The 21,148-nt window shown below is 37.0% G+C and overlaps 1 protein-coding gene and 1 long non-coding RNA gene across 8 annotated transcripts in view; one reads left to right on the top strand and one right to left on the bottom strand.

The window, feature by feature from the left end:
• The window catches only part of pappaa (pregnancy-associated plasma protein A, pappalysin 1a), a 374,601-nt gene that overhangs the window by 231,361 nt on the left and 122,092 nt on the right, over positions 1 to 21,148 (bottom strand). For all 4 annotated transcript variants that reach the window (XM_069932344.1, XM_069932351.1, XM_069932360.1 and 1 more), the window contains exons 9-10: positions 15,390 to 15,481; positions 8,529 to 8,725 (exon numbers count right to left, since the gene is read on the bottom strand). In XM_069932344.1, the coding sequence (XP_069788445.1) occupies positions 8,529 to 8,725; positions 15,390 to 15,481 (289 nt within the window). The remainder of the gene's footprint in view (positions 1 to 8,528; positions 8,726 to 15,389; positions 15,482 to 21,148) is intronic.
• LOC138760965 (uncharacterized) overlaps positions 1 to 21,148 on the top strand; it is a 34,450-nt gene that overhangs the window by 3,959 nt on the left and 9,343 nt on the right. The window contains exons 2-4 of one of the 4 annotated variants that reach the window (XR_011356005.1): positions 4,155 to 4,345; positions 13,919 to 14,023; positions 17,683 to 17,799. This is a non-coding gene — a long non-coding RNA (uncharacterized lncRNA). Of the gene's footprint in view, positions 1 to 4,154; positions 4,346 to 13,918; positions 14,024 to 15,635; positions 15,975 to 16,246; positions 16,690 to 17,682; positions 17,800 to 21,148 lie in introns of those variants that run through there. The other 3 variants (XR_011356002.1, XR_011356003.1, XR_011356013.1) reach the window with 3 other exon arrangements.

Raw genomic sequence — 21,148 nt, 5'->3', positions numbered from 1 at the left:
TTTCCACTGAGTCACCATCATATGATGTACGTCTGAATATGCTCTTCATAGAGGCAACTGAATTGAATGTGATGCTTAAATTTAGAGTGAAAAAATGACCCATCAAGGTCATTGGGCAAATGCCACATATTTGTATTATCAGCCTTAGTCTCCAAGGCCTCCACTGGTTTGGAACATCAAAATGCATTGCATTATGCAGGACATTCCAACTAATCAGTTCTGACAAGCAAGGCAATATCTCTAATATTGTTTACAACAAAGAATATTTCATCAGATACTGTGAAGTAGGATTTTATTCCTGTTCCCCTTTTGACTGTCTTTCAACTGAGGCAATTACGGTTTTTTTTAAACATAGAATTTGCATTATTTTTCCATTCTGAAGTGTCTCCCTATCTTCCAGGAGTGGCCGTTCACCCAGGAATGACCAAAACTCCAAATATCCATATCACACCGCAAGTTTAGACAGAATACCTGGTGCAGTACTTAAGAAGGCTGGACAACCTATTCATTAGCCCATTGTTCACGGATTGCCTGCAGGCGATCCTTGAAAATAATTAGTGGTCGAGGAGGTAAAATGTCAGAACGGGAATGAGTCCCTTATTCCTGTTCCGATCTTTCCACACAGACCGCATTCCTGGAAATTGAGTATAGTTTCCAGGAACATAGTGGTTGTGTAAAAATCATAAAAGGTTAATTAAATAGTATTGTGGTCAATACTTGTTGAAACATTTTTGTCTATTTCTTTAAAAGCAGATCACCGTAGATCTTTAATAATTTCAAATAGCTTGGTTTAAATTGTTCAAGTGAAAACATTGGAACCTATCAGTTAATTGTGAAATTTATTCATTCATAATGACACTTTCATTCAAGGCCCATGTGGCCATGGAAGTATATTGAAAAGGACCTTCTAATTCTTGTTGAAGTTGTGGAGTCCAAATTTTTAGAAAACTATTCTATTTTTTTCCTAAGGTTAAATGTAGTTTTCTCCAAGGGAATACAAGCATGTATTACCACTTTCCATATCAAGATGGGAATCTGATTTCCTGGTAACTGCCATTCACTCCCTGGCCACTGCCAATGTTATCTTTAAAAATTCTAATTGGTGTTTCAACAGCCTCATTTTAGGATTTATGTCTGCAATATTTCTCAGTATAAACAATTCCAGTATCTATATAAATTGAATCTTAGTGATTTGTTCTAGGTTTCCCAAATTTTCCCAGAAAAGCTTCACCTTGGAACATGGCCAGGTTGAATGCAAAAAGGTTCCTGTCTTCGATGCATCTAAAGCATTGATCTGATATTTTTGATTTTAATTTGTGTGGCTCAAGATATAGGTGCAAAAAAAATTGTATTGAGCCAATCTATACCTTACATTAATATTATTGGTCATGCTGTCCCGACATAAGTCATTGTTTAAAGGAGGATTGCAATTCGGGACCCCGGGGATAGCTGTTTCAATAGAAATCCAGGTTCTAGATTAGATTTTATATTCAAATATAGCCTAAAGCTCAGAGGTTTCATGCTGATCAGCCCAATTTACGTAAGAAGGTAATATCCTTCTACATCTCATGGTTTTCCAACTGATTTAAAAGGAACGGCCTCTTTTGTTGTATTGAAATTGGGTTCACTCAAGAACTGTAAAATCAAGAGATGGGAAAATCATCTCATCAACAGGTGAACAAGAAACCTGCCTATGCTGGGGTTTGGGGATGCTGGAGAAACCATGGAAAGCAGAAGGCAGTCCAAGGTCAACACCAAGGGGGAAATTCATGCGAATTACCCCCCCCCCCAAATGAGGCATTGTGACCCCCCATCCGCTCATGTCCATTTCCCCCCCACACGCAGCCGAGCATCACGAGCGTCCACATTAACAGCAGGTTTATCTGTTATGTCAGAAGGGGAGGGAGGGGGAAGGTAGGTAGGCACCACCAACCCCAAACCACCCCTGTTGAAGGAGTTTTTGTAAGTCAGATTGTGCCCCCCCCCCCCCCCCCCCCATGGTTACCCTAATGCCTCCCGCTAAGATTTGTTCTGGCGCCGACCCTGAGGCAGTCGACAGTAAGGGCCTGAGCCTTCTGCTTTCTGTGGATATTGCTTGATTTGCTGAGTTTCTCCTGCAGCATTTTGTGCTGCCTATCATATGTGTGATGCAACACTGAGGAATGGAGGGTGCAAAAACTAGAAGATCACCAGCCAACCTTCTCCCATTAATAAAATTTTAAATAGTTGGTTATTCACAGACTTCAGAGCAACATGTTTGTCCAGTGTAGGGCACGATATCCTCTCATGGCTATTCCAAACTGCAATATGTCTGATACCAGTTTCACTTGTGGATACAAGTATGCATGGTGTAACCATTAGTTTCTTGTAAATGCTGTAACTAATAACCAAAATATGAGTGAGCTCAAAATTATATGTGCCACTTATACATCAAAAATGGTCCCTATAGGGCAAGCAGTGGGATATGCTGTGCATTCCAGATTTAAAAAAAAACATATTTTTAATGGGAATATTCAGTTCAAAAGGAACTTGCTCAAATACAATTAATTTCCTCAAACATTAGCATGCTTGTTTGATGGGAACAACTGGTTACAGGGAACATTTTGCTTACTATAGTACTGTACCTATTAACAAATTGTATTTAAGTATGCCTTTACATCCATATGGCAATGAGTGAAAACATTTTAATCTGCTTAATGGGCTCAGGGTGTTTTCAACAATATCTAGTAGATAGCTATTTCCTCGGTCTGGTGAAAGTTATTGCAAGAGCATTTCATGGATATAGAATTGGTTAGTTTCCCTTCTTAAGTAAGATGTAGCTTGATGCAAAAAATAACAGAATTACAACATCAAAACTATATGAACAAATCATCTTTGGCTTTAACCTTTATTCAAAGGTTTTCAATTAATAAAGGAGTGGGTCAAAGAATAGCAGATAGAATTTAACTCAAATATGTCAGGTGAGGCAGTTTGGACAGACAAATCAGGGGAGGATTTATGCAGTCAATCGTTGAACTCTGGAAAGTGTTGTGGTACAGAGAGCTCCTGGGGGACAGGCATGTAATTCTTAAAATGGCAGCAAAGGTAGATGGGATGGTGAAAAAGGTGTTTGGTAAGGGCATTGAATATAGGAATTGGGTCTGTGCAAGATGTTGGTGAGACCACGTTTGTGATGTTACAACTGTACAAGTTGTTGGTGTGGCCCCATTTGTGATATTACAATTATGCAAGAAGTTGGTGAGAGCATATTTGTGAGGTCACAGCTATGCAAGATGTTGGTGCGAGCCATTTGTGACATTCTGGTTGCCCAAATAGGGTAAGGATATAGAAAATGTTGCAGAAAAGATTCACGAGCATGTTGGCTGAATTGGAGGGCTTAAGTAAAAAAAAGTGATGCTGGATAGGCTGTAACATTCTTCCTTGAAATGTGAGAACCTGAGAGACAAACATGAGGAAGGAAAAAACCAGGAGAGGAATTGATAAGATTGTTTTTCCCCAGGATTGGTGAGACAAAACAGAGATTTCAGATGAGAGGAGAAAGATTTAAAAGAGGCCTGCGAGGCACCTTGTGATAGTACAGATTCTATCACCAATGTGTATATGTACTTATGTACAAATGGTAGTGTAGGATGACTGTGATTCGCTGAGAGTGTAGCCACATCTACTGGCAGATCTTAAAGGATTGCTCCTAGCCAGACCAGGTCATTCTGGACTGGTCGACCTACTTATGATATGCTCCAGTCTTTTAGTTAATAAAAGCCTTGGTTTGGATCAACAAGTCTTTGGTTCTTTTGACGCGCATTACACACCTTTTTTAGATGACGGCAGTTATATGGAACAAGCTGCCAGAGGACACCTTAGAGGTAGATCTAATTGCAAAGTTCAAAGACATTTAACATATAGACAGCTCATGGACAGGAAAGGATTGGACGGATATGGGCCAAACACAGGCAAATGGGACTAGTTCATGTAGATAACTTGGTAGCCATGAAGGTTTGGGCTGAAGTTTTCTATGCTATAAAACTCTATGATTCTTCAGTAGGGTATTCAAAGGAGTCAGTCATTTTAGCTCCAAGAACCATTTCAGTGCTTTGTGATATTTTGTGCTCTGCCCATTCTAAACTTTTAATTTTCCTCTCTAAACCCATTCATAGGTTTCTGAAATGAAGATCATGAATTACTTGGCTTTCAAATAATTGACCTTGGAAATTTAAAAAAGCTATCAACAATGCTGGACAAGGAGGAGATATTTTGAAAGAGCTACACACAGTAAAATCCCTGTTATCTCAAATTCAAATAACTGGCAGCGTCAAGCAACAGGCAAAAAAATATGGAAAATAAATAGGTAAAAAATACATAAATTTAAAATTGGCTCACTTCAGTATTAGTTCTCCATTCATAGTCTCAAGCAACTGGGAAATTTACTTATCTGGCATCTGCCAATTCCCATAGGTTGCGGATACCAGGGGTTTTTACTGTAATTCTAAAATGTCACATCAACTTTCTTAAGCACTGGTTTCTGGAAAACATTCATTCTAAAGCTAACAAATTTCAATTGCCTAATTCAATACAATTCAAGTATAGTGAGGGAAATTGCATTATACATTATCAATTTTATTACATTCTTTCTCAACCAATTTCACTATCTTGACTCTCAATAATAGGGAGGTTTAATATGGAATTCACAAATGTTAAATTTAAAGTTTAAATTTAAATGTCTTACATTTTTAAAATTTAAGTTTAGACATACAGTATAGCACTGCAACAGGCCCTTTCGGCTCAAGAGCCCTTGTCACCTAATTCCACCCAATTAACCTACAACACCCAGTTCATTTTGAATAGTGGGAGCAAACCTGAACCCCCATGGACAACCCTCACTGACACAAGGAGAGCATACAAACTCGTTACAGACAACGGGGGTTTGAAACCCAGTCCCAATCGCTGGCGCTGTAACAGCATTGCGCTAATAACTGTGCATTGCCTTTTGCATAGTCACATTAACTCAAAATTCAACACAAAGATCATATTTTCAGGATGCAAATTGTTATAGAAATGCATATGTACCTTAAGCAATGACAACAGGTTAAAGAGAGCAAAGATTTAAAAACAGTGAAGCAAAATTTTTTTTAAAAATATCTCTGCGTGAGGAATTGTGAAAAATTAGAGCACTTTGGGTTGAATATAAGAGAGACTGCCACGTGATGTAAATATTTTATTCAGCAATACAAAACTAACGCCTAATTTTATTTCTCACAAGATTGCAAGTTAAATGTGGGTGTAAATGCATTCAGAAAAAATTGTAGTCCTTTCTCACAGAATTCATGAATCTATAATTTCTCCAATATTGGATGTCTCATACAGTCTCTTTAACAATTATCCCAGCAGATTCTAATTTTTAACAATATTTTTTATGCAGAGATTAATTTTTTGGAAATTAACTTCACTGGTTCAGATTCTTTGCTCTCTTCAACCTACTGTTGTTGCTTAATGTATGTATGAATTTCTATAATATATAAAAAATTAAAAACCCATATTTGAATCAGTCAACATCTTCCTCCTCTTTTTTTGTCATAGCCTGAATCTTTTGTCATTTTCCTTTTCACTTCAGTATGATCTGTGTGCATCAGTGACTGAACCTGTAATTCTATTATAATTTGTTGGATCCACACACATTGGTCTATAGGCACTTTCAAGCAGGGAAAACACCTGTTGGTAAAGATGGAGGTTCTTCGCCCTTACGCCTAAAGATGAACCGCTCTGAATGCGCCATAGCTGGCTCCAGTGCACCAATTCCAACCCTTCTCAGGGAAGGATAAACAGTGGAGCGCTGCGCTCCACTGCCTGGCCTGAATGTCCAGCAACTGGTTAGGGGAAGGCTCATAAAGCTGTCAGACCACGATCCATCTCCACACTCACCATTCTCCCTCCATGACTGCCTCAAGGCAAGGGTGGCAGACGGGGGCTGGTGGAGCAGCAAAGATAGTGGGGGGGGCCCTCAGGGGGCGGCCTGTGATAGTCTCACTGGGCCACTTCAGCCTTCGGGGCCACTCTCTGCGGCTCAAAACACGGCAGAGCAATGGCTGTCTTCCTTACCCATAATCCCCCATGTGATTGGAACTGTTCTGGGAAACACGGCACCAGTTGCCCCACCTCCATCATCTCTGGAGGACACTACGAGGCACCAGTCAATATGAATGAGACGCTGAAGCAGCTTTATCGGGTTACTGTCTGAAAGGTAAGTTTTCGATCCGCTCTTGTAGCCAGCCTCCAGGCGGAGGCTTGACATGAAATAGCCTTATAATTCATTGCTGGTGAGAAACTTTAATCTTCCCTTGAAGACAATGGAACAGCACATTAGAGTCAGTGAGCAAAACTCTGTTGCTATAATGGAATGTATTAAGCATTCCTAACCAGCAATAAATTTCCAGGCAATTATGTTCAGCACCATTGGAACTATTAATCAGGCAATTTGCAAATCTACCCATTTTATTACCAGTTGATCCATCATGGGCCTTTTCTGGAAAACTCAGGCAAAAAGAAAATAAAATGAACTGCCAGAATGGTGAGATCCAGAGTGCAAAACATAATCAAAGACTCACACCAGAAATGTTCAACATTTTAGCAAATAAATTGGATCGATTATTCATGGTATCTTACATGCTGATCACAGAAATAATTATAACTACAAAATAGGTTGCACATTGATTACTTCTGAATGAAATTGGACCTGGAATGAATGTGTTATATCAATGTTAGCAGACTTGACGATTTTCCTGAGTCAGGAGAGCCTCAAATGTTTATGTGCTACTTTACTGATGTAAATAGGAGATCAAAGTTGCTCTGAATTAGCATCAGAAAACATTTTCAGAATTATTATAAAGCTGCACAATTGAAATTTATTCATGCAATGTTTGATCTAAATAAACCTTCTATTTGATGAGAAGTCTATGTCAGAATTTATTTATAAATGGAATTCAAAATTGCTAATTGGTAAGGATCCACCAAATTTGAAACATTTCATTGAAATATGGAATAAAATTGATTATTAGATAGGTAGAAAAGGAAAGATTTCAGTGAAAATGCCTTTATAATCAAAATAAATCTTTTCCTTTTACTGTAAATAATCAGTTTTTAATCAATTGGGGATTAAAAAAGCTGAAAATGATTTTGAAGCAGGGAAGTTTGTATCTTTTAATCGAATAAAGGAGAAATTTCAAGTTCTGAGTAATACCTTTTCGTTATTATCAGATTAAAACTTTTTATTGGGAAAATTAGGTTATAGTTTAAAATTATCTAGACAATCTGCTTTGAAATTATTGCTTACTAAGGAAGAAACAACTAAGTTTATTTCTGAGATATACAAGTTATTACAAAACAAAATGTCTAAGTTGAATGTTCATATATCAAGAATGAAATGGGAATTTGATCTAAACAGAAAGACGTTTGGAGAAATTCGAGCATGTTTAAGGTTATAAACTTAAGATATAGATTAGTACAATATAATTTTTTACATCAATTATATTTAACCCCTGAGAAATTAAAGACATTTGAATTAATTACTTCGGATTTGTGTTTTAGATGTGGATAAGCAAATAGGTACTTTTTTTTTCATACGACATGGATTTGTTCTAAAATTAAGAATTTTTGGATACAAGTTAAATTGTTTTTGGAGCAAGTATTAAAAGTGAGTCTACCATTTGATCCAATGTTGTTTTTATTAGAGGACGTTAAGTCAATTGCTTTAGGACTGAGACTGACTAAGTATCAAATTGAATTTTTATGTTTAGTTTTGGCAGTTTTCATACTGAAATGAAAACCTATATTCCTTTAGAAAAAATAATGTATAATTTGAGAGATAAATATTTTTTTGTAAAAGTATGGAGCCCATATTTAAAAATTCTTGGTTTGAAGATTTAATCTCTCAATCTGCTCCGGTGGGTGTCTTGCTTTCCACAGCTAAAAAGTTGAGTAATGTTTTTAAGTAATGATCTCCATTCTTCTTTCTTTGTAGTTGGAAGGGGGAGGAGGAAGGGTGTTAGTGGGGTGGATGTGGGAGATTAGAGGAATTTACTTAATTATATATCTGTATGAATATGTCATAATTAATGTTATATAATATAAAATTTATAAATAAATAATTAATTAAATAAAAGAGCTGAAATCTTCACTGAGATATGAATTAAAGGATTTCCATTCTGGTTTCATCCTTTTGATTACAACATTTCATATTACACTTGAGTAGCTTACAATGGTTTGAACATTGAATTTACTAAGATGGGAATCCAGAATGGAAAATCCTGATTTTCTGCCTTATTATTTATTCTGCAACCTATTTCTTTTTTATGGCTAATTTTGCCATAGGACATGCATTTAAATAACAAACTTTCTGCTGCATTGACAGAAGAATGGGAGCATTTACAATAAACCACGTTAGTTCCAGTGTCAAAACATTACAGAAATATCCCAGTAGATGAGTTCACCTTGTATCACCTGCTATGTATATCAGAACAACTTGACATGTCTCTTACCTCTGTTGCAGCTGGGTGGCCAATTATAACCCATCCAGGGCAGTAATGATCATCCTGGTGTGATACAGTGACGTTATTGGCCCAGTGATCCATGAAACCATTGGGTGTATATAGGCCGCAATCCTGTATACTGGTCTTTTTCTCAAATTCTTCACAAACTCCATCACCTTCGTGAAAATAACACCTGCTAGGCTCATCTGCGGCAACAAAACAGAATGAAACAGTTCAAGAGAAGAAAAATTCCAAAGAAATTCTTTATTTCAGCTCCAGCTGTTTATAGAACTGCTTCTCCAACACAGAAATAAATCTTGGAAGGAAAGTTTTGAAAGCATTATTGGAAAATAAAAAAAATCACAAATTAAAATTTGAAAAAAAATTAATGTAAACAACCTGCCAACCTTAAATTAAGCCCAGCAAGAATGACCAATTGTCTAAATTTAAAAATGTAAAGGACAGCATGGTTTGAGCAATGCTGTTGCAGTACCAGCAAGTGAGATTCGATTCCGACACTGTACATTCTCCCGGTATCTGTGCGAGTTTCCTCTGGGTGCTACGGTTTTGTCCCATCATTGAAAATTGTAAGGGAGCTGTAGGTCAATTGGGTGTAATTGGGCGGCACAGGCTCGTAGGCCAGAAGGGTATGTTACCCTGCTCTATGTCTAAATTTAAATTTAAAAACAAATTAGTTGCCTAACAGTTCTTTAATTCACCTTTCTGGCCATTCGACTGAAATTACTAATTTGAGGTAAACAAGGTCACAGGCCTAAAAACTAGTGACTCTAATAGGGGCATGTCAAGTGGCTACTATATTATTTCTATATATTCATTGAATTAGATGCACTGCTATTGTATTAAAAATCCAAATGTATATTAATCTCTTGTATTGAATTGTGTTAGAAATCAAATTAAGCATTTCAGAATTGCTTGAACCTTAGGGTCTTTGTTTTCATGGAAAAAGAATAAGTCAAATTCTGATTTTATTGCAAAGGATTACAGGATTTTTACTGGCAATTTGGGGTTTCTAGTCATAATTCTATCTTTTATTCATTAAAAACTGCAAATCTGTGTCCTTAACTTTCTAAGAAATATTGGACCAAGAGTTTTAAAATTACATGACATCACAAAATTAATGAAACCTGCCCTGAGGTATGAACTGAGTGAAAGGATTTGAAATGTTGCTAAAACCTGCACCAATTTAGCAGAAAAGACCAGCCTCACACTCTTCAAGACTTAGAAAATTTAGAATTTAGACATACAGCACAGTTACAGGCCATTTCAGCCTACAAGTCTGTACTGCCCAATTTACACCCAATTAACCTAAGTTTTTGAATGGTGGGAGGAAACCTGAGCTCTGGGGAAAATCCTTGCAGACACGGAAAGAACGTGCATACTCCGTTCAATGCAGGATTTGAAACCCTGTCCCGATCGCTGGCGCTGTAAAGGCGTTGCACTAACTGCTACACCAACTGTGCCACCCACGAAAGATATGTGTAAAAACACCAAACCCACAATGAAATGTTTGCTCCTTGGTGATGCTGGCTTCATCGTGAGTGGACCTGCTATAAGCTCATGCATTTTTCTGGGTAAAAGTCTATCCCCTTAACTGAGCTGCTTGATGCATTTTTGGATGATACCAAGAGATTTTCCCTCACTAACTTGTCTTGCAATTTGGTCACCTCCTGTGAAGTTGCCATGTACTAAATTTTAACCATTAAAGACTTCTGCCTTTCAGGAAACAGATTTGCAGGATGCATACATATATTTTGTGCTAAATACCTATTTATATCAGTAAGAACTCCCATTTACACCAATCAGTTTTAACACTGAAGGGCATGACAGAGTTAACAAATTCTGCATGGCAGATGAAAGTTCCCAATTCTTGCTTCCTGTTTACAAACCTATCACAAAGTTAATTTTCATCCGAATCTTATGGTATCTGGAATTCAAGCAACCGGCAACTTCAAGCAATCAGCAAAAAAAATTCAAGGAAAATGAATTAAAAAATTTCAATAGTTAAGAATAAAGTAATAAGTAAAATATATGCAAATTCAAAATTGTAAAAGTAAATGTTCTCTGAAATAACATATAAACCTTTGGTGAAGATGGGAGCAAATATTCAGCCAACGGAGTGCCTTGGTCGTGCTTTGCATGAAGCACCAATTTGAATAATGTTGTGTTTGAATAAAATGGCATTGCCCAGGATGAAGAGTTGTTGATGTCACTCGTTGTTGGGGCAACTGTCTTAAAAGTGACTTCTTATCCCTGCTTAAGTGACTTTATAGTTATTAGTATTTTTATTAAGTATATTAGTTAGATTTTAGCTGTAAACCTGAGGGACAGAGGGTTAATTGTGATTGTTATGATGGCATGGTTAGCTTTGCTGTTAGTAGAACAACATTTTAGCACCAGTAATCATAATATGAATTTAAATTTAAGTTTTTAAAATACAGAAATTACCTCATTAAAGTGAGCTTTACATAATTAAGACTGATGGGTTTTTAAAAATTTAATTATTTAATCTAATTATTTTACATTTTCCATCGTCTTTTAACCTGTTTATTCTTAATGCTGGTGTATTAGTTAGGCCAGCGATTCTCAACCTTTTTCTTTCCATTCATATACCACTTTAAGTAATCCCTTTGCCATCGGTGCTCTGTGATTAGTAAGGGATTGCTTAAGATGGTATGTGAGTGGGAAGGGAAGGTTGAGAATCACTGGCCTAGACTCATTTGTTTCTGAAATATCTTGATTGAGAAAAATTGTCATTGGCCCATTTCTTTTGGAGTTATGAATCCGGGCACATGTCAATTAGGTACAATTAAAACAGTGGTTTTTCTTTCCACCCACATACCACCTTAAGCAATCCTTACTAATCACAGAGGTGAGTGGAAAGAAAAAGGTTGAGTACCATTGCATTGTAAAGTGAGTCTCAAGCATTAACCTTTTGTGTAGGTTTGGACCATACCATGTTGAAAGGCTTAAGCCTGAAACGATTGTTATGTATCTGTTTTTTTCTATATAAAATTTTAAATGCACCTCTGTAACAGTCCATTTCAGCCTATGAGTCTGTGCTTCTCAATTTACACCCAATTAACCTACACTCCCAGAACATTTTGAAAAGCAAGAGGAAACCTATGCAGATACAGGGATAATGTTCAAACTCCTTTCAAACAGCATGGGATTCAAACCCTTGTCCCGACCGCTGGCACTGTAAATGCTTTGCACTAATCGCTATACTAACCGTGCTGCCCAAAGTACTCTTTGACTTGCTGAATTTCTCCAGCATTTTTTTTAACTTCAATCATGGTGTCTGCAGACTTTTATGTTTTACTAATATTACAGTAAAACCCCTGTTATCCAGCATTCAAGCAACTGACAGCCTCAAGCAACCAGCAAAAAATAATCGAGGAAAATCAATAGGGAAAATAATATAGAAGTTTAAAATTAGCCCACCTCACTGTGGTTTTGCCAATCCATGCAACACTCAGTCTTAAATAACCAGAAAATTCACTTATCCAGCATCTACCAATCACCATAGTTGCCGGATACCAGGGGTTTTTCCTGTATATAATTGTACCAAGAGTTAAGGGGCCCTGATAGCTCAATAAATGGATGGGCTATCCGGTGCACAGCAGATAAGTGTCAGTTCTAATTTTCTGTATTTACTTTTATTTAATTCATAGGATGTGATCATTGTTGGTGGAAAATGTATTGCCCAATCCCTAATTTCCCATGCATTAAGTTGCTGGTTATGCTATTTCACAGCCAATCCCATTGCTGTAGGTTTGTGGTCACAAAGGTACCAGACCAGTCAAGGATGCTATGATTCTCAGAATACTGAATCAAACTTGCTTTTCCAATAGAAAAACAAAAGGATTGTGGCTGCTGGGCTCTTGAGGAAACAAAGAGGAGGTGGAGTGATTCAACAGGTCAGGCAGCATAACTGAGCAGAAATAGACAGTCAGTAGTTCATGTCAGATTTCAAGACCCTCAATGTTCAGGTTGGGACCCTTTCTCAAGACCCAGTCTCAAAAAATGCCTGAGGCAAAAGGTTATCTACCCATTTCTCTCCAAGGTCTGCTAGTTGACCTGCTAAATCTCACCAACTTCTCTCTGTTTGATTTTTCAATAATTTAACAGCTTTGTCATTGCAAGTTCTTTAAAATTCCAGATACATTTAACCATGTGAAATTGAATTTCCCATTGGCTATATTGGGGTTAGAACTTATGCCTCGAGATCAATAGGCCAGGTTTTGTGAACGCTGATAATTTACTCATTAGGCAATAGAATCCTATAGTTTGGTAACCTCATCTGTGAGCAACAAGTTAGTTACAAAATGAAATAGAATTCAAAGATCATATTCAGAATTGGTATCCTTGACCTCTGTTTTCAAAATGTTTAGTTGTATCTGAAGCAGCGTCCTTGACCTGCAAAAAAAATCAACAGTTTCTCTTTCCACAGATAATGCTCAATCTACTGTATGTTCCAGTATTTTCTCTTTTGCTTCAGATTTACAGCATTTGTAATTTTTTTTGTCTTTTACGTTTTCATTTAGTGAACCTCGCCGTATTGGATAGGTTGTGAAAGGCATCTGTAGACTTTCATAGGTCTCAAAAGCAAAGAGCAAAATCTGGCAGTGGTAAAACAAAAAAACCCACATTTATTATGAAATATTTGGTTAGTGCCTTTGGTGCATAGTTCCAATCACATAAAGGACTTGTAAAATAGGGTGTCACTTAATTGGCAGGACAGGCAGAGGTTCTTTCATGTCATAAAACTTCCCAAGCTGAGAATAAGAGTAGTACGGTTCAGTGTAGTCATCAAACTGACTCCTTAAGCAATCAAGCATGGGGCTAGTTAGAAAAATGTGGCTGATAGTATGTTAAATGAAATTGTTATTGGTAAAATCATTTGTACATCATTTCATCTGGTAAAAACACGGAAGATCCTGTTATATTAATAGGAAAATCAATAATTTTGTTGAATGTGCCAAAAACAGGGCAAAGCTTTACATGATAATTGCATGACAACTTAATCTATTTATCCAGGTCAAGATAGTCAACCAAGTTATTAGTGATTAAATAACAACATTAAAGAAAAGCAGTCCTTAAATCTTTTTTTTTGGGGGGGGGGGAACTATTTGACAATGTTATTTTGGATAAATTTTGAGAAATATTTTGTGTAGGATTCAACCACTCAGGGAATGATCTTTGGTTGAAAAGAAAATCACCACAGGAGAGTGTTTTGAAAGGGTCACATTATGGGAATGCCAGACAAAGCTTCCCAACTGAGAGAATGTTTTCAGGGTAAAGCTTGTCAAAGTATATTGATTAGACATGATTTGATGAGGAGGAGATGAGAAACTGTAATTTCTTTCTTTCAATCATAGATGTGCTGCTGTTTTGAAGGAATCCATTAGGAAGCTAAACAGGGGAAAATATGGATAAAAACTAAAGCCATCCTGTCAACAAATGGAATCATATAGTGCCTATTGGTAAGCACCTAGAATGCACAGATCATTCTTACTGGTGTTGATCATGTTTGAGATCATTTCTGGATAAAATTCCAGCAACTATTATTTTGAACTGAGCATTACTATTTGCCAGCCACACTAATTCATCTGACATTGTTTTGCACTGTCACCACAAGATTAACATTGCATCTTTCATTCACTACCACTGAAACTGGAAGGAATAATTGCGATGTGGCCAAAAAATTTTTTTTTAAACTCACTGGAGATCAGCAATTATTCATGTATAAAAGGGTTAATTCTGACACTGATATATTGTGTGCAGCATTATTGGATCCAATTTTTTTTTATGTGACAACATGTGTAGTCACTGGCTTGTTGACCATGGCAATTGCATGGGGCCACTGATGGCACAGGATTCATTCTGAGCAGAGGACCTTCTGTGGTGCCCACACATACAGAAGTTACCATATCCTCCCTCCCCTGTGTTTGCCCTTACCTCTGTGGCAGCCCCTCATGCAGCTGGGAAGATATCTGCCTTGGGAAGATATCATAAGATCTCGGGGCTTCCCAGTGATTAGTATAGCAGTTGTATTGTGCAGCTACCCATGTGCAGGTATCACTTAGGTGTATGTTTCTGAATGTAAACTACTTTAACGCTTTCAAATAACCCTTTATGACTTTTGAAAGGGTCTTGATTTGTCACTTGCATTCCACAAAACACTGTTAAACTGCACAAAAACAGCGAATTTCAATTTCTAGCCGTTAATTTCACATTTCTTGTTCTTCACAACTTACCTGCAGGAATCTATGGGAACTTGAACTTAATTCATGGAAGTGTTTGATTTACTGAAAGTAAACTATTAGCTATCTAAAAATATTCCAGTGACTGATAAAATTAGTTAGCTTTGAACATTTTTTTTCCAATAATGAGGCTTTCTTCTTTAATAATCTTTTCTTTATCATTAATGCAACTTCATTTTGTTACACCAAATTACATTGCAAGTCCAAGTGGCTTTACATGCTGAATCAGCTTGTGCTCAACATTATCTGAAAGTTCCGATGTAACAATGATGGGAAATAGAATTCTCACAATTTGGGAGATAGCCACTTGGCTCATTGAAGCTCTTAGAATAACCCATCCCATTCCCCCACTTGTTTGTCTTGCACTGATGGGACAGTGTTATATTCAGTCAATAGGGAGTTAAAATATATAGTTTTAATCACGGTTGATCTCAGCTGAGTTTTTCTCTTAAACAGTTTCCAGTAACCGTTACAGTCTTTTACAATGCATCCCTGTACATTTAAACCATCTCAAGCCTGCAAACAATTTGAGGTTTATCAATGGAGTGTGCTCTGAACTACATAATATATGTGACAGGATACATACCCACACAATTGAAAGAAGGCTCCAAGTGACATAAACTAGAACAGCCATCTCCATTCATTTTATTCTTGTCATCGCATTCCTCTCCCAGATGTCTGGAATCATAACACAGAGTGAACAATGGTGAAGTGTGGAAATGTCATAAATGATAACAAAAGATGTCACAGTTGCTCTAATGTTCTAAGCAGGTTTAAATGTTCCAGAATTAGAAATACTGCTGTTTAGGGTAGAGTTAAGAATTTCCTCCCCCTCCATCCCCCACCCCGCCCCTAATTGGTCGTAATTATTTGGTGTAGAGAATTGAGGAGATGGGGCCATTGGATCCAGCAATGTTGAGATAAGGCAGATTTTTGGAGCACTGGGAGCTGTCAGTTCTGAAGAGCAGGCAGGGAAGTGGAGCTGAGGCCAATATCAAGTCAGTCGTGAGGTTATTGCAGAGCAGAGTAGATGTCAGGATTAAATTGGTCAATGTACTTTTCTTATGTTCAAAGGTGCTGAAGAATCTCAGCAAGTACCTGAACAAAGGGCTTAGGTCCAAAACATTGGCTATATATCTTTGTCTCCTATGGACACTGTGGAACCTGCTGGGTATTTCAAGCATTTTCGTGTATTTACTACAATCACTGTGTCTGCAGACATTCTTGTTTCACTTACTTTAGAGTTGTCTTTTTTACTCATCAATCTTTTGACCCATTCCTGCAAGATTGTCCAAGGTTTATGGTGTATGTAGAATTACCAATGGCATTGAACACTGTAGTTCAGTGAGCCATGGCCGAGCTTAAGCAGGTTGCCAGCTTTGGCCCATTGTATCCTGCTTCTAGGAGCAAATTCATTTGCTGTTTGTTGCTAAGGTATTTACCTTGGATTAGTTTGCTTTTCACAGAAAGGGTTTCCAATTAAAAGTATCTTTGATGTTGTTGTCTACATGCAAATGGTTATTTAAACTGCCGGCTCAAGCACTCTAATCATTGTTTATTTTCCTGGCAAGCTGGTTGAGGAAATTAGTATGATGCTTTGAGAGCCTTTGTCTGCGACTGAAGAGGAGTTTGATTCTGAACACAGTCCTGTTTATTGATTTGTTGCTAGTTCAACAACATTCCGCTTGCCTAGAGAATCCAGACATTTTAATTGGTGAAACATTCATTCAGTAGATGAAGACTGTTATTTGACTCTGGAAGGCTCAAAACCTCAGTGTGCAGTGTGTTTTTGACAGTATAGTTAAATCATTGTTATCTGGAATTCAGGCAACTGGCAGCCTCAAGCAACCAGCAACAAAAAAAATTGCAAAATAGGTTAAAAAAATGTAGGTTTGAAATTGGCGAGTCTCTCCGTTAGTTCGCCAAAGCACCAATCTCAAACAACCAGAAAATACACTTTTCTACCAATTCCCATAGGTGCCAGATACCAGGGGTTTCACTGTAATTACCCAGGATTTACAGTTTCTCTTGCTCTGCATCAGCATATAATTGGATCTCCCAAGCTTTCCCTCATAAATCAGCTACGTCAATGGTGTGGGGGTACACGAGAGATTGAAGGTGCTAGAAACAGGAACACAGAACAGTTTTCTGAAGGACCGCAGCAGGTTGAGCAGCTTCAGTGAGAAAGAAAGAGTAGTCATATCTTGACAATTTTCCCCCTTTTTCTCCCAGAGATACTGCTCAGCTAACTGAGGCCCTCCAGTAGATGGCATTTTTTGCTGGACTCAATGTTCACTTACCGCGGTTCTGCATGTATCATGAAAGCACTGCTCTCTCAACTCAAAGAACACCTTTCCACCATTGGCCAAACCTTCACCATCTACCACTGATAAATAGTGAGGGCTATCACCAAAGGATATCCTGAGCTGCCACTTCCAAAACCATTTATTAAAATTGTAACCTTAAAAAGAAAGTAGCAAGGGGACGCCTTGATGTTAGGAATCTATATAACCTATCTCTCTGAAGCATTCAGATTCTGACATGGGTGTACTTCAGAGAACACCTCTAGCACCAGTAAAAAAAGCACAAGGCTAGAGAAGCTCAGCAGTTCAAAGAGCCTACTTCATGGAGCAAAGATAAAAATACACAACCAATGTTTCAGGCCTGTACAAAATGCAGGAAGGTGTCTGAAAAAAATGTTGGGAGGGAGGGGCCTGAATAAAATGATGGGATGGATGGGAGTGGCCCTAACCCTAACGAAATTCACCTCAAGCACCAGTAGTTGTGCTCTGGGCTGGGTGGACATCATGGTCTTGTAACAGCACTGATTTACCACAGTTTGCAAACAAATAAAGAATAAACCCTCTTGTTTCTTTCAGCACACCATTGCATTCTTCAACTCCCCAAACACCACCCAGCTAAACTCATCTGACCTTCTCATTGGCCCATTGCCGTTGGGTGATCCTGACAGTCTCACTCTCCTCCTCCCAACGAAGGTAAGTATGTGACCGCAACAGTCTGAACTCTTACACAACTGATCACCAGAATGGAAATACATTGATGGTCTCTTCAGGTTTGTTGAGTTATTACATTATGTAATGTATTTATTTAATACAAAGAACTCGCTAGATCAACAGGCAAAAAAACTTGAGAAACACTCCGTAAATCTCATGATGACAGCAGACCCATGGTCAATTAGTTCAAGAGAACCTCCTAAAATTTTGTAATGATAGGCATGCAACCTGACCACCCTTTTTAGAAACGCACTTCAAATATCCTAATTTGATTATTTTTATTTTATTTTTTTTTTCATTTCAATTGTTTACTTGTTTTTTGTCATTTTTAAATGTTTCTGAATTTAGAAATTTTTTAAAAAATGACTCAATAGCTCTGATAATAAAGCAAGCTAGAGACAACAATTTTACAGGATGCAAAAGCTTTTGGTAGCCTTTCAGTGCAGGGCTATCTCAATGTGTCATTTGATGCCCGGCACATCTGGATTCTGCAGTGTTTTGTGCCAAGGATGCAACTCCATCACATCTGGAACTGGTAAATACAGTCATCTGGATACGGTCAGTGGCAATTCAGGACATTAGGACTTGGCAAGTCAAAACTGGTAAAATATACATTTACTTTCCAACAAGATCAATTGAGAATGTTTTTCTGTCCTTTATTTATCAAATTGATGATTGCTACCAAATTGATCACATTAGATTCCTCAGTGACAATATTGTTTTAGCTTCTACAATCAATTTCCAATTCAGCAGCAATATTTGTCATGGTGTACCCTGAGGAGGTTTGTTTCAGAAGTTCCAATTTGCTTTGAAGTTATTTTCAAACATCATTGCCCATGTTGCCAAATTCTGAGATCCACATTCGAACTCAATGAAATCATCCCAGAGCTGAAATCAACTTCTTATTCCTTGTTCTCCCAATTTTGTGCATCCATAACATTCAAAACATTCCCTGATTAAGGTCAAGAGTTTATATTTTGGATAATTAGCCATCTTGATTGCAACACCAGGGATATATGTTGAGAAGAATTGAGCTGAACTTGCTCGGATTCAAATGTACACATTACTTCGTGCATTTTTAAAAAATGTTATTGTAAGTTACTGCTTGAAGGTTTACTTATTGGACGGGATTTAAATTTACAAGAGCTAATCTGTACTTAGTACTCAGAGAAGTTAAACATCTTAAAAAATAATTCTTACTGTGAAATAATTGGAATATACCAGCTGCACTCTACTGGCTTATTAATTACGACCCTATCTCTCAAACAGAAAATGAAGTTCATGCTTTTAGACAAAGTTAGAGAAAGAACAAACTTTGCTTATAGTGGAGGAGAAATGATAGGCTTTCATTTCTCATTACAGGCAATAATTCCTATCGAAATTTGTTCCCCAAATAATGGTCATTTTGAGAAGTGATTATGGTCTAATTTCAAACTCAAACCCATTTGCCTTTCATTGAATGCTAATTCCATAATAAACCAAGCAGTGTTTATAAAATATTTTATTTTTACTGCTTGCTTTTCAACTTTTATTTATGCAAGAGTTACAGTGACAAAGCATCTAAAAGCAGGTTTATTACAAAAAGTTCATGCTTTGGATGACCATATAATTCCACACCTGTGAATCAGTTGATTTTAAATTCTTAAAAATGACTTTTGTAAAATCTTCAAAACCATTTCGAGTTTAGTATGCCTACCTGAGAGAATTTAATAACTGTGGAAAAAATCTACGCAGACTACAGTAAAACCCCTGGTATGTGGAATTCAAGCAACCAGCTGCCTCAAGCAACTGGCAAAAAAAAAAATCAAGGAAAATACATTCAAGAAATTGAAAATAAATAGCAATAAAATAATAGATTAAAAATGCGTGTTAAAATTTTTAAAAAGTAAATATTTTTTGAAAAAAACATAAACCTTTGGTGAAGATACGAGCAATATTCAGCCAGTGCAGTGTCTTGGCCATGCTTTGTTCATAGTATCTGTCTGAATCAATTTGTGTGGAATAGCAATGGTGTCATCCAGGATGAACAGCTGGTTGATGCCTCTCGCTGTTGGAGTGACTCTCTTAAAGTGTCTCCTTATCCAATTTTAGTAAGAACCACCTTTCAAATTGGCTAATATATCTTCTTTATGTGCCTACTACTCTCTCCTACAATTTAAAGAAGTCGATAGGGCTCACATCCAAAGTCAAACTATCTCGTCTTTATGCAGATGTATCTCGTCATTGTGATAAATGGAACAATGGAAATGCTTCATTAATTCATATGTTCTGGACATGTCAAAGTCTTGAGAAATATTGGAACAAAGTATTTCAAACTTTCTCTACACTTGTGGAAGTTAATTTTAAACCTAATCCCTTAACTGCTTTATTTGGTATTGTTGGAGAGAATGACACAACTTTAATGAGCTTCCGGGAGAAATAGTGGCGGCAGAGTCAATTTTATTATTTAAGAAAAAGCTGGACAGGTATATGGATGAGAAGAAGGTGGAGAGTTATGGTCATTGTGCAGGTAGGTGGGACTAGAGAGGAGTGTTTGGTTCGGTGCGGACTAGAAAGGCCTAATGGCCTGTTTCCGTGCTATAATTGTTATGTTATGTTATCTGAGTCGCATGTATTAGCTTTTATTTCTCTTATGGCTAGGTGGGCACTGTTGCTCATGTGGAGGGATGTTAATGCTCCTAATTATTCCCAATGGCTCTGTGACATCATGTGATGTTTAAACTTAGAGAACATTAGATGCTCAGTTTCAGATATGAATTCAACTTTCTAACACCGTGGGGACCCTTTTTGAATTGCTTTCATAATCTTTGATTTGCAATGAAGGTACGAATGCTGACTAATGAGCTAATTTATCACTCTGATAAGAAATCTGCTATCCTTTTCTTTGGCCAAACAGCTTTTTTCTTGTTAGTGGATTTAGATTTTCTTTTTTTTTTAAATAATAAAATATTAATACAATATAATCTCTTTGATTAAAATGTGGAGAACCTTGAATGAAATGATATGATTAAGTGAAATGCATCTTTTTGACTTTTAACATATATCCATATGAACTCTGTATTTTTGGATGTGAAATTTCAATGTTAATAAAAATATTGATAAAGAAAATAAAGTAAGTCATCTCAGTTGTGGGCTTTATCTGTAAACTTGGGGGAAAGGAATTAATTATCTGTCATGTTTTGTTCATCTTTCGGGCAGCTCTGTAGAGGGGAGCAATCTGTAGATGCAGCGACGGTTAAATGTTTTCAAAGTATTTACTGAAAATTAAGTAAAATGATTCAAGGTTTATATATTCATGCAAGTGAAGTTTGCTTAATGTTACACAGTATAG

This window comes from Narcine bancroftii, chromosome 1, assembly GCF_036971445.1.
Source record: "Narcine bancroftii isolate sNarBan1 chromosome 1, sNarBan1.hap1, whole genome shotgun sequence".
In the NCBI taxonomy this organism is placed as follows: Eukaryota; Metazoa; Chordata; class Chondrichthyes; order Torpediniformes; family Narcinidae; genus Narcine; species Narcine bancroftii.
This window is presented reverse-complemented; position numbering and strand designations above follow the sequence as displayed.